At 47.3% G+C, this 12,853-nt stretch overlaps 2 protein-coding genes across 3 annotated transcripts in view; one reads left to right on the forward strand and one right to left on the reverse strand.

The window, feature by feature from the left end:
- Positions 1–12,853, reverse strand: part of LOC122380509 (protein melted-like) — a 36,627-nt gene that overhangs the window by 7,317 nt on the left and 16,457 nt on the right. The gene's annotated exons all lie outside the window — the stretch shown is intronic.
- Positions 10,113–12,640, forward strand: LOC122380511 (major heat shock 70 kDa protein Ab-like). The gene has a single exon (XM_043363706.1). It carries the CDS (start codon positions 10,338–10,340, stop codon positions 12,258–12,260), a length of 1,923 nt encoding a protein of 640 aa, XP_043219641.1. The 5' UTR covers positions 10,113–10,337; the 3' UTR covers positions 12,261–12,640.

Genomic DNA, 12,853 nt, shown 5'->3' on the forward strand with positions numbered 1-12,853 from the left:
CAGACACACTGCGGCCGGGATATGGGTCGAGTTGTAGCATTCGAGATTCTGACAGAAATTTGATAAGCCTTTGCTTCGATGTGGCTTGAGGGCTGCTGGTGTGGATAAGACGTTTGACTTAAAGGCTGGGAACAGTCAAACCAGGGCTGCGAAGTCAATGGATTTGCTGCGACTCCGACTTGGACTCCGGCTTTCGAAAACCAACTCCGACTCCGACTCCGTGCAGATGTCTTCTCCCGAACGGTTGAATAAACGGTTGTTATAGCGGTTATATGTAGTAGGTACGTCAAAAACAGCACAAGCATTTCGTCCACCCTTAAAACAATGATGATCAAACATGAAACATTTTCTAAACTGTTCCTTCATAATAAACCTAAGTTCCTTTTAAAACGTGAAAAATATATAAAGCGATGGCAACATCTATATTATGAATTTTACATTAAAGCATGTAAAACATACCTATGTATTAATTTGTCGGCAAAACCACCTATAATTTTCTGATAGGTACGTCATCTTCCAATTAAATCTAAAGCTTTACATTTTCAAAGAAAAATTGACTGATCACTGGGCAGGCTATGTCAGGCATCAGAGTAATGCCATACAGGGCGAGTTCAATAATCGGTGAAATAACAGCGACCTACGCCATGCGTAATTTCGGGGGTTATTTGGCTAAACAGACCCTCAATTCGAGTCAGAATTTAATTCGTTTGAGAATGTCAGCGTGGTAAACGTAGGTAAATATGGATAAAGGCAATGGCCGTTAACTTAAAGGAAGACTGCCACCTTCAAAAAGTTTTCTCAGATCGGCCTATGATTTATTCCCTGGACAAAACAAAATTTTAGAATTCACCTGACAAAGTATCATCACGTGAATCGCGAAAAAAAATTGTCGATTATCATACAATTATCAATCGGTTAATGTCTAGCGACAATGTTTACACATCACTAGACTTCAAGGTCATAAGATTATTACATTTTATTTGAAAAAGTAAGGTATTTTATGATTTACTTATATATGATTTCATAAGAAATTGGCCATGTTTAATTTATTTTGCATTTAAGTTCGTAAAACATTCAAAAATCATGGCTCATTTGGAATGGGTCTGGCCCATGTTAAACCCCATTTCCCACACTTTTTTTGGAAAAAATGAACTACTGAATATATAAGTTTAACTTTTATTTTGACACTCCAAAATTCTTCTCTGATCTCGAAACAATCAAAGTTTTGACATATATTTACCAAAAGATAAGAAAATTCATGTTTCAAAGTTATCGATAAACAGTAGAGATGTCGGTTTTCTTGGACTAAAAAAATGGCATCAAACTGAACTTTGGTCTCCGATTTCTCGCAAACGGGTTCGAATTTCGGAAAACCGACTTCAGTCTGGCATGGGCGCCGCCACCGGGGGGGACGGGGGGGACGCGTCCCCCCCACTCTCAGAATGGAAGGGGGACGTCCCCCCCAAACTCATTACGGAGCGAGCGAAGCGAGCGTAGTCTTTCGTTTCTTTCTGAGTATGCCGTGGTCACGCTTTTGCTAGGCTTATATCTCAGCAACCACTTGACCGATTTACATGCGGTAATTTTTGTAGGGTAGCACTAGATTCATTCCTTCAACGAGCATCGGACTATTCCCGATGCATGTGAGTGACCCCATATGCACGTGCCACGTGAAAAACGAAGAGGTGACAGTTTTGTAACAATTTCAATATCTCGGCAACTACTGGGCCGATTGCGCTGAAAGTTGGCATGTAGGTAGGTATACCCACTAGGCAATGCATATCCGTGTGCCACAGTTGGGGTGCTGCTGCACGTGCGCACATGCAGGGGTCGATTCCAGATCTCGAGAACGGCTGAACCGATTGTGCTGAAATCTGATACATGGTTAGGGACCGGTTAGTAGGGTGCCGTGCAAAAGTCAGTTGGGACCCATTTTGCACGTGCGCACGTGCAGGGTGCCGCTTCCAGATCTCGAGAACGGCGAGGCCGATTGCGCTCAAATTTGGCACATCGTTAGGGACCGGTTAGAAGGGTGCAGTGCACAAGTTAGTTGAAGGTATTCCCTCGCAATTTCGCACGTGCAAGGCCCACCCCACCCTCTCGCTCGCTCCGTTGGTCGCCCCAAAAGGCGTTTTACTGGTTGTTATCCCACTCGAAATTTGATTAGGCCCTTAGGTCCAATGAGACCATTTCAGAGCCGCAAGTATGAAAGAATTAGTGGGAGACATTGGTCGGGGCAGCCACCCCAGTGAGCCACTTGGGATGAACCCGACCAATTTAACAGGCAGCCCAGCCCACTGGCACTCACTGCACCCGGCAAAGGACGCTCCAGTGGAGCCATTCCCGCATGGGATAGAGTTGCCCGTCCAGCCCGGAGCAGGGGGTTGCGGCGTGGAGGAGAAGGATTTGACTGTCCTGAGGATGGAAGAGATGGAACGGCCGGTGCCGAATCTGAGAGGGTCCAGGAGGTTTAGATACTCAGTATATGGGGTGTGGGCCTACATGCATTGGTCTGACCCCTGCCACCTCGGCCAACAAAATCTCCAGCTCTTATCCGACCTGTCATCGCGGAACTGCCGATTTTTGATATCGTGATCAACGTGTGTCGTATAACACGACTGGCCGAACACGGGCCTAGTATATTTCGTCTAACCAGCCAAGAGCATGACTTTACACCATGAATCCGACCTCGAAGTCAAAATCCGAATATTTTCGAAGACTTCAACTCCGACTCTGGCCAAAACTGGCCAAAACAGTCAACTCCGACTGATTCCGGCTCCGACCCCACACTTCTGCACTCAAGCTACACTAAATTTCCAGCTTCTAAGAAATAAGCTATACGGTTGACAGGACCACAAAACTTTGAGGCGACTTGACTACTTGAATGACAAAGTGTAATCTACGGAAATGACTTCAGTCTTCAAACCTAAAATCGATACCGATATATTTGGCTAGGGTGATCGTTGGGCTATAAAAGCTCCTGATTTGTTCTCGTCTCAGCTCAAGCTACAAAACTGTTACTTCAGTTCAAAACCCTATGTTAAAGGGACTATCCCACCTTTAACATGGGGTTTGAGTTGAGATAGCCAAGTTTGCGGCGAGGTTCAGAAACCACTATCTATCTAGGTTGCAACCCCCGCGGCCTCTTGGTGTTGAAGAAATTCGTTCCCTTCATTTGAAAATGGGCCTTGTACAAGGCCCTATCTTCAACATGGAGCGACCGTTAGTGTGACGTCACCTCGTTTAGTCATTCTGATTTAAATGGGTTTGTTCGTTGAAAAATCGCTTAAAACTTGGTCTGAACTTTGTTGTGGTGCCTACAGAGTAAAAAGAATCCGCTTTATGACAGTAATGTGGCCTGGGGAAGGAGGTAATTTTGGGCTGTGACGTCACATATTTGAAAGTTTGTGTTTGGAATATGGGAAGCCTAAGATGTTTAATGAAAAATAAATGCCAGAACCGTGTTCCTGGTCATCCAATCTATAAAGTCGGGCACAATTTTAACTGGTTTTAACATTTTAGAAGGTGGGATAGTCCCTTTAAAAGTGGCATGTTTGCTTTAAACGTTGAATGCATCCGACCGAAAAAGCCACGGTAAGAATGTCTACTTTTGGGGTTTCAGTCGGTCAGTCCGTCCCCCCCAGTCAAAAATCTGTGGCGGCGCCCCTGGACATAGGTGGCTCAGCTCTAGTGAAAACCGTTTTGTGGAAAAAAGGTGGCAGTCTACCTTTAAGGGGAAACAACCACTTGAAACAAATGAAATTGATTTGAAATGTGATTCTGCTAACCGCTTTCAGGAACTGGAAGCCTTTTCCCGAAAATTGGTCTCAATCATGAGTAATGAGCAAAATTAGTTGGGATGTATAAGTGTCTTTAGCAAATTATTTTTTATCTGACTGTGCTGACTCTGGAACCGGTTAATGAACTCTAACGTTTCAGGAGTCCAGCAAGAGCGAGACCTAAACGAATAGACACAAAAAAAGCTGCGATGCTCAATCCTGAGTTTCATTTTCAGCCGAAAAGCTCATTGTTTCCCTTTTAAAAAAGCGAAGCGTTACCACTAAAAAAATGTTTCACTTTTAACATAAAACGTCTCTAACCATGCATCTGCTCTGCAGTCAATTAGACATCCAAGTGATGCAAATAGACCAATAGACGCAGGTAAATGACGTTGGTAAATGACGGAGGCACAAACAATCAAATATATAACCAGTAAAGCGCCTTTTGGGCGAAGAACGAGCGAGCGAGATAGTGAGCCCTGCACGTGCGGAAGGGCGAGAGGGTGCTTCCAACGGACTTGTGCAAAGCACCCTTCTAACCGATCGCTAGCGGTGTGCCGAATTTGAACGCAGTCGGCCCAGCCGTTCCTGAGATCTGGAAGCGGCATTCTGCACGTGCGCACGTGCAAACGGGGTCCAAAATGACTTGCACGGCACCCTAATAACCGGTCCCCAACCGTGTACCAAATTTGACTGCAATCGGCCCAGCCGTTCTCGAGATCTGGAAACGCCCCCTGCACGTGCGCACGTGCAGTAGCATCCTAACTGCAACACATGGGAATGCATTGCCTGGTGGGTGCCTGCCTGTATGCCAAGTTTCAGCGAAATCGCCCCAGTAATTACCGAGTTACTGAAATGGGAACAAATTTGGCACCTCTTCTTTTTTATTTTGCACGTGCAGTGGGGGTCACTCACATAGATCAAGAGTATCCGACCTTTGGTAGAAGGGATGCAGCTACCCTATAAAAATTACCGCAAGACAATCGCTCAAGCCGCTGCTGAGATATGGGCCTCTCAAAATCATTACTTTTGCAAAACTGCTTGAACACCCTTGACTTTTCACGTGGCACGTGCCACGACGGTCACTGAGATGTATCAAAAGTAGTCAATTACGGGGTAGAAGGGATGGGGCTACCCAGCAAAAAAGACCGCAGGCCAATCGGTCCAGCGGTTGCTGAGATATAAGCCTCTCAAAAGCGTTACAGGCCGGGCCGGGCCGGGCCGGGCCGCTCATACTGAGATTTTTTCCGTTATATTGAAAAGACTTCGCTTCGCTCGCTGCGCTCGCTCGCTCGTAATCATTTCATAACATCAAACGCAGATCCACTGAAGCCCACTTTCATTTATGCATACATAGTCTCTGGCAAAACTGGAAAAAATGAAATTGGAAGCCCCCCCCTAAAAAAAAAAACTTAAAGAGCGATTGCTTGCTTGTTCATAACGACAAGTCTTTTCATCCTTGAAACGCTAAAAGTCCAAAATTTGTAGTGGAAAATGCCCGGCGATATGCGATCGTAGCTAGCCTCCCTTCACCGTTCTCTGAGGAAGATGGAAAAGCATGGGACACGCAGGAAAGGTGAAAATAAACCAACACACCACATCAGAGGCCTCTTGCACCAAAACACCTGACTAAGTAGAATCGGCAAAATACCTACCAAGTACAGCCCACCGCTAAAGTAATGTGTGGTTTTACTGTATGCCTGGCCTATTCAAATACATTAGCTTGAGGGGTGTGGTAATAACTGGTGTAAGCAAAGTGACCACGGTCAAAAACGAATTACCAAGTCAACATTTTGGGATGTCCTCGTTCAAAAAACGGCTAAGAGCTTGACTGGCTAATCGTTCCTAGGCTTCAGAAGCAGAACATACCCATGACTGAAACCACACATTACTTCTGCTGTGGACTGTACCTAGTAAAACTACTTACGGCGGTAACTTCTCTTGCACCATCCTCCTACTTACCTAGGTAAATTTCAGTGTATAGAAATAAGTTTGACAGCTCGCGTTTTTAGGATTTGTTTTATTTATAGATTGTAGTTCCTAATTTACCTATATAAGAACACCCGTTGACTATCATGTATTGTGCCTATTGTTAACCCGCGCCCCACTGGGGGGGGGGCTATTTATAGCCCCCCTCCCGTTTTTCTGCAATAACTTCCGAACCGCTTGACGTATCGACGCCAAACTTTCAGTACCTTAGTACCTTCGGCTGCATCAATTTGACACCTTGTGCCAAAATTTGAACTTCGTACCTACCATAGGTCGGCCGGAAATGACGTCAGAGTGACGTCATGTTCGGCCGATTTCGACGCAAAACATTGAACCACGGCAATCGCTCCCAAGAGCTCAGTTTTTAAGCTAGATCCAATTTCTTTGCATGAGAGGACTCAGAATAGACTGCGCTATCAAACTGCTATCTCGGATTTTCGAAATTTTGAAAATTCCGAAAATTTCATATAATAAAATTCAAAATTTATATTTTTACATTTTTTTCCAAATTTTTTTGACTTTTCGAAAAAAAACCTGAATATATGTGATAGAACGCATTATTATGACTAACTCTAGCAAGTTTTAGCTAAATATCTTCAAAAATGGCCAAGTTATACGCATTATTGCAAAAAATTAAAAATTATTAATTTTTCAAATCAATTTTTCAGCACGAATTTGACATCGTACGCCAATATAAATAGCACCATCGTGTTCCTGATTTCAAACTGCATCAAATAGACACCTTTTTTGTTGAAAACTTTTAACTTCAAAATTTGACCTTTTTTGACCTGAAAGTGACCTGACCTAAGCTAAATTTGACTCAAAATCAGGGTTGTGCTTGACTCATGAGTCGAGTCAGAAATTTGACTCAACTCTGACTCAAATGAGTCAGATTTGAGTCGAGTCAGATAAAATGTTGAGCTGTTGAGTTGAGTCAGAGTTGAGTCGGACAAAAATATTAAGGTGTTGAGTTGAGTCAGAGTTGAGTCAGTAAAATAACTTTTGACATTGAGTTGAGTCAAAAACATTTAGGAACATGAGTCAGCTGACTCAACTTTCTAGAAACAATATATAGTATAAGTTTTTCATTCTCCCCCCGCTTAACAACTTAGGCCTGGCCCTGCTGCCGGATTTTTTCACCCCCCCCCCGCTCAACAACTTTTTTATCTGAGTCAATTTTGAGTCAACACACTTGACTCAACAAAAAATTTGAGTCAAGTTTGAGTCAACTCATATTTTCATTGAGCCGCTTGAGTCATGAGTCGAGTCAAGGAAAAAAATCAGCTCCTTGTTTGAGTCAGAGTTGAGTCAGGACATTCTGAAGTTGAATGATGAGTCGAGTCGGCAAATTTTTTTGAGTCGAGCACAACCCTGCTCAAAATGACCTCGAATGACACAGACGACATCAAATTCGAAATGTTTGGCCTAAATGGACCATAAAACATGTGTCACGTGACCGACGGATGATATAATATTTTCGTGACCTGTGATGACCTGACCTTGACCTGAAAATCAAAGTACAAGTTTGGTACCCTCAGAGTATCTAGAGCATCTGTTCACGAGTGTGTGAACCAAAAATGAGCCTCATCTGACATGTAAGACGGCGGTCAGAGCCCAAAACGTGAGGAAGCCAAAATGCTAATAATTTTTACTTTGACCTGACCTGTGACGTCATCGGTGACCTCGAGGTCAATGAAATTAGGTTTCGCTCGACAGTTTTTCCGGGGCTATCAGACGCCGTTTGAATTTTGACGATCGGCCCAGTAGTTTCGGAGTTAGGAGGGGGGGGCTATGAATAGCCCCCCCCCCCCCAGTAGGGCGTGTTATACGCAGACCCCAGTGGGACGCGGGTAACCAATTGAATCATTTTATATAAGCTTTTGCTAGTTATTTTGAAGGCCTGAGTTAGCCGTCAAATCGTCAAAAATTTCTCAGCGAGAACTACTTTCCGGCTTTCGATGCGAGAGGAAAACGGCCGATCGAAGTAAAACACTGGCAAGTTCCCATGCCGCTCGGTAAAATTTCTAGGTCAATTTTCACGGTAGCATTTTTTGGTAGGGTAGGTACTTTGGTGCAAGTGAATCTAGGTAAAATCGGAATTTACCTAGGTAGTTAGGTAGGTACTAGGTAGGTAGTATGGTGCAAGATGCCTCAGCTCCCGCATTCTCCATCAATCTCCACATCAGCTCCCGAATTCTCCACCAACCTCCCCAACCCTCCCCACCCCTCCCCTCCCCTTGACGGGCAATCAGCTCCCGAACACTCGGCACCAGCACCGACCCACCCCTCCCCTCCCCACTCCCCCTCACGGGTCGTGCCGGGCGGCAGCGTCGCACGCTGGGCCGGCGGACCGGAAAAGCGCTAGAAATACCCCCAAGAGTGACTTTCCACAATATGAACAAAATATGTATCATTCGATCCCAAATTGATCAAAGCGTACGATTCTGATGCCATTTTTGCCCTAAGGTCGAAATTGAAGTGGTCAGTTGTCACCAAACACAAGACTATTTAGACTCGCTAGTGGCCACCACATTTGCCGATTTTAATGCTAATCTTTAGTTGATATTTATTAGTTGACCAGTTGTCGTTTTGAACGCAATTTTCTGTCAGACTAGTTCAGGGCACTGTTGTTCACTGTACCAACAACATTCTTACATATTGCATCGCTTTTCTGCAAGATAAGCTAGCTTTTTGCAAGCAGCTGCAAGACCTAAATAAAAATCATATCTAAATTTTTAAATAGACTTTTATAAAAACGTTATTTCGAGCAGCTAAAAATGAACATCTTATACTAGCCTCAGATAACTCATCTTTCGTTCCATATAGGTGCTTTGCTGCTTTTCCCTGCTACTTTTCGAGATATGCGCCAGTCAACCATATGATGTAGGGGCAATTGTCACCTCGCCGCTCTTCTGACGGCCCGGCGCTCTTTAAAGCGCCGAAATTTATGAAAAACGAATGCTTATAATCTGAATAAAATATATGTCCCTGAGCTCAGAATTGATCAACGCACACAATGCTGTCAAAATTTTTGGGCCAAAGTCAATAATTAAGTCATTATGAACCCCCAAACACAAGTCAGTGATAATCAACAACAACTTGCTCTTTAGTTAGACTTTTTGAGAAATGTTATTTCGAGCCGCTAAAGATGAGCATGTCATGCAAACAACTAGTCGATTGTCTGTCATGCCCTATTGACGATTATTGCCTATTACTGCTACTTTTTGAGATATCGTCTGCTTAGTCACCTGAAATAGCCACCCTACCGCGGTAGGGTGGCATAGCAGCTATATCAGGTGACTAAGCAGACGATATCTCGAAAAGTAGCAGTAATAGGCAATAATCTTCACTAGGGCATGGAAGACAATTGACTAGTTGTTTGGATGACATGCTCATCTTTAGCGGCTCAAAATAACATTTTTCAAAAAGTCTAACTAAAGAGCAAGTTGTTGTTGAATATCACTGACTTGTGTTTGGGGGTTCATAATGACTTAATTATTGACTTTGGCCCAAAAATTTTGACAGCATTGTGTGCGTTGATCAATTCTGAGCTCAGGGACATATATTTTATTCAGATTATAAGCATTTGTTTTTCATAAATTTCAGCGCTTTAAAGAGCGCCGGGCCGTCAGTAGAGCGGCGAGGTGACAATTGCCCCTACATCATGTGGTTGACTGGCGCATATCTCGAAAAGTAGCAGGGAAAAGCAGCAAAGCACCTATATGGAACGAAAGATGAGTAATCTGAGGCTAGTATAAGATGTTCATTTTTAGCTGCTCGAAATAACATTTTTATAAAAGTCTATTTAAAAATTTAGATATGATTTTTATTTAGGTCTTGCAGCTGCTTGCAAAAAGCTAGCTTATCTTGCAGAAAAGCGATGCAATATGTAAGAATGTTGTTGGTACAGTGAACAACAGTGCCCTGAACTAGTCTGACAGAAAATTGCGTTCAAAACGACAACTGGTCAACTAATAAATATCAACTAAAGATTAGCATTAAAATCGGCAAATGTGGTGGCCACTAGCGAGTCTAAATAGTCTTGTGTTTGGTGACAACTGACCACTTCAATTTCGACCTTAGGGCAAAAATGGCATCAGAATCGTACGCTTTGATCAATTTGGGATCGAATGATACATATTTTGTTCATATTGTGGAAAGTCACTCTTGGGGGTATTTCTAGCGCTTTTCCGGTCCGCCGGCCCAGCGTGCGTCGGTGCGGCCCGGCGCCAGCCAACCAGCGGCCGTCCCAGGTGTGACGTCACACTGAGTCAGCCAATAGCGGGCGCGCGTCGGCCGCCGCGTCCCGAGTTTTCGTGAGAGGTAGAGTAAACTCACGGAGCTCTCACGTTCGGGATGTCACGGGAACCGCCGCGATGGTAGCCGTTTCTGTGGCTGAACTATATAACCGAGGCTCTCTGGTCCCAGCGCCAGAAGTCTCATTGAGAGCAACAGAGTACGAGCGACAGTGCGCTACACTGTTACTGTGCTAGCAGCGATATTACCAGCGACAAATCGTGATTCGTGAAGTGCGTTATTTCGAAAGTTTCTGAAGACATTCGCACGAAGATGGCTCCGACGATCGGAATAGACTTGGGCACGACCTACTCGTGTGTGGGCGTGTTCCAGCACGGCAAGGTGGAGATTATCGCCAACGACCAGGGCAACCGGACCACACCCAGCTATGTGGCCTTCACCGACACGGAGCGGCTGATCGGAGACGCCGCCAAGGGTCAGGTGGCCATGAACCCCAAGAACACCGTGTTCGACGCCAAGCGGCTCATCGGCCGGCGCTACGACGACCCCAAGATCCAGCAGGACCTCAAGCACTGGCCGTTCACCGTGGCCAACGAGGCCGGCAAGCCGCGCATCGAGGTCGAGTACAAGGGCGAGCGGAAGCGGTTCACGCCCGAGGAGATCAGCTCGATGGTGCTGACCAAGATGAAGGAGACGGCCGAGGCGTACCTGGGGTCCAAGATCTCCGACGCCGTCATCACGGTGCCGGCCTACTTCAACGACTCGCAGCGCCAGGCCACCAAGGACGCCGGTAGGATCGCCGGCCTGAACGTCAAGCGCATCATCAACGAGCCAACAGCGGCCGCGCTCGCCTACGGCCTCGACAAGAAGCTCGGCGGCGAGAAGAACGTGCTCATCTTCGACCTGGGCGGCGGCACGTTCGACGTCTCCATCCTGAGCATCGCCGACGGCTCCATGTTCGAGGTGCTCTCCACGGCCGGCGACACGCACCTGGGCGGCGAGGACTTTGACAACCGACTCGTCAACCACCTGGCCGACGAGTTCAAGCGCAAGAACAGGAAGGACCTCAAGGGCGACGCGCGAGCCGTGCGGAGGCTGCGCACCGCCTGCGAGAGAGCCAAGCGCACGTTGTCCAGCAGCACCGAGGCCAGCATCGAGATCGACGCGCTCTACCAGGGCATCGACTTCTACACCAAGGTGACGCGGGCTCGTTTTGAGGAGCTGTGCATGGACCTGTTCCGCGGCACGCTCGAGCCCGTCGAGAAGGCGCTCAGGGACGCCAAGAAGGACAAGGCGAACATCCACGAGATCGTGCTGGTCGGCGGCTCGACGCGTATCCCCAAGATCCAGAAGCTGCTGCAGGACTTTTTCAACGGCAAAGAGCTGAACAAGTCCATCAACCCGGACGAGGCGGTGGCGTACGGCGCTGCCGTGCAGGCGGCCATCCTGTCGGGCGACTCCAGCTCGGCCATCCAGGACGTGCTGCTGGTGGACGTAGCGCCACTCTCGCTCGGCATCGAGACGGCCGGCGGCGTCATGACCAAGCTGATCGAGCGCAACACGCGCATCCCGGCCAAGCAGCAGCAGACGTTCACCACATACTCGGACAACCAGCCGGCCGTCACCATCCAGGTGTTCGAGGGCGAGCGAGCCATGACCAAGGACAACAACCTGCTCGGCCGCTTCGACCTGACCGGCATCCCGCCGGCGCCGCGCGGCGTGCCCCAGATCGAGGTCACCTTCGACATTGACGCCAACGGCATTCTCAACGTCAGCGCTGCCGACAAGTCCACTGGCCGCTCAAACAAGATCACCATCACCAACGACAAGGGCCGCCTCAGCAAGGCCGACATCGAGCGCATGGTCAACGAGGCCGAGCGCTTCAAGGCAGAGGACGACGCGCAGCGCGAGCGGGTGGCCGCGCGCAACCAGCTCGAGTCGTACGTCTTCTCGGTTCGCCAGGCAGTCAACGACGCCGGCCAGAAGCTGGACGAGAGCGACCGGCGGCGCGTCACCGAGCTCTGCGACGACGCCATCAAGTGGCTGGACAACAACTCGCTGGCCGAGAAGGACGAGTTCGAGCACCGGCTCAAGGAGCTGCAGTCGGCCTGCAGCCCCGTCATGGCCAAGCTGCACGGCGCCGGCGGGCAGCAGGGCGGCCAGTTCGGCGGACAGCAGGGAGGTCAGTTCGGCGGACAGGATAACCAGGGACCCACCGTTGAGGAGGTCGACTAAGGCGATTGTTCCAAACTTCTAGGAAAGACGAGACCCTCCTTGGCGGTTTATATTAACAGCTGTCATCCAAAATGCGCCCAGAAGCTTTCGCGCAAGCCTCCAACGCATAAGGCCAGTATTATGTTCTCGCCTCGTGTTATGATTTGGAGTGGATGGCAGCTGGTACCTACCAAGTTAGCGAAGCTGATTACTACGACGTCGCGAAGAAGGGATTTGTTCCTATTATCGTAATTCGTAATCATGCTTAGCAATAATGAGCTTACTGCCCGAGGAGTATCCGCTTGATATATGCTCCATAACTCAGTGTATCATTTGATTAGCAAGTGCTGTGATTTAGTGCTGTGAGTAGGTGATTGTTGTTTGCTAATAAACTAAAGGAAATATACAAGTGTTTGGAAGGGAGCTGTGATACGACTGGGGGTAAAATCAGAACTCGGTAGCTCAGTATCCGTCCAGACTAGCTAGATGTCTGAAGGAATTGCTGAGTGCCTAAAGAAGGACATAAGGCATGAGGAGGGGAGGCAGCGAAAAGAAGGTTCCGGGGATGATGATAAGCAGACTCTGATGACAAGACAGTGAACTGGGGTGTCGCG

This window comes from Amphibalanus amphitrite, unplaced genomic scaffold, assembly GCF_019059575.1.
Source record: "Amphibalanus amphitrite isolate SeventyFive unplaced genomic scaffold, NRLGWU_Aamphi_draft 000100F_arrow, whole genome shotgun sequence".
Taxonomy (NCBI): domain Eukaryota; kingdom Metazoa; phylum Arthropoda; class Thecostraca; order Balanomorpha; family Balanidae; genus Amphibalanus; species Amphibalanus amphitrite.

Excerpts from the sequence above, each read along its gene's own strand:
- LOC122380511 (XM_043363706.1), top strand. The coding sequence starts at position 10,338 with ATGGCTCCGACGATCGGAATAGACTTGGGCACGACCTACTCGTGTGTG.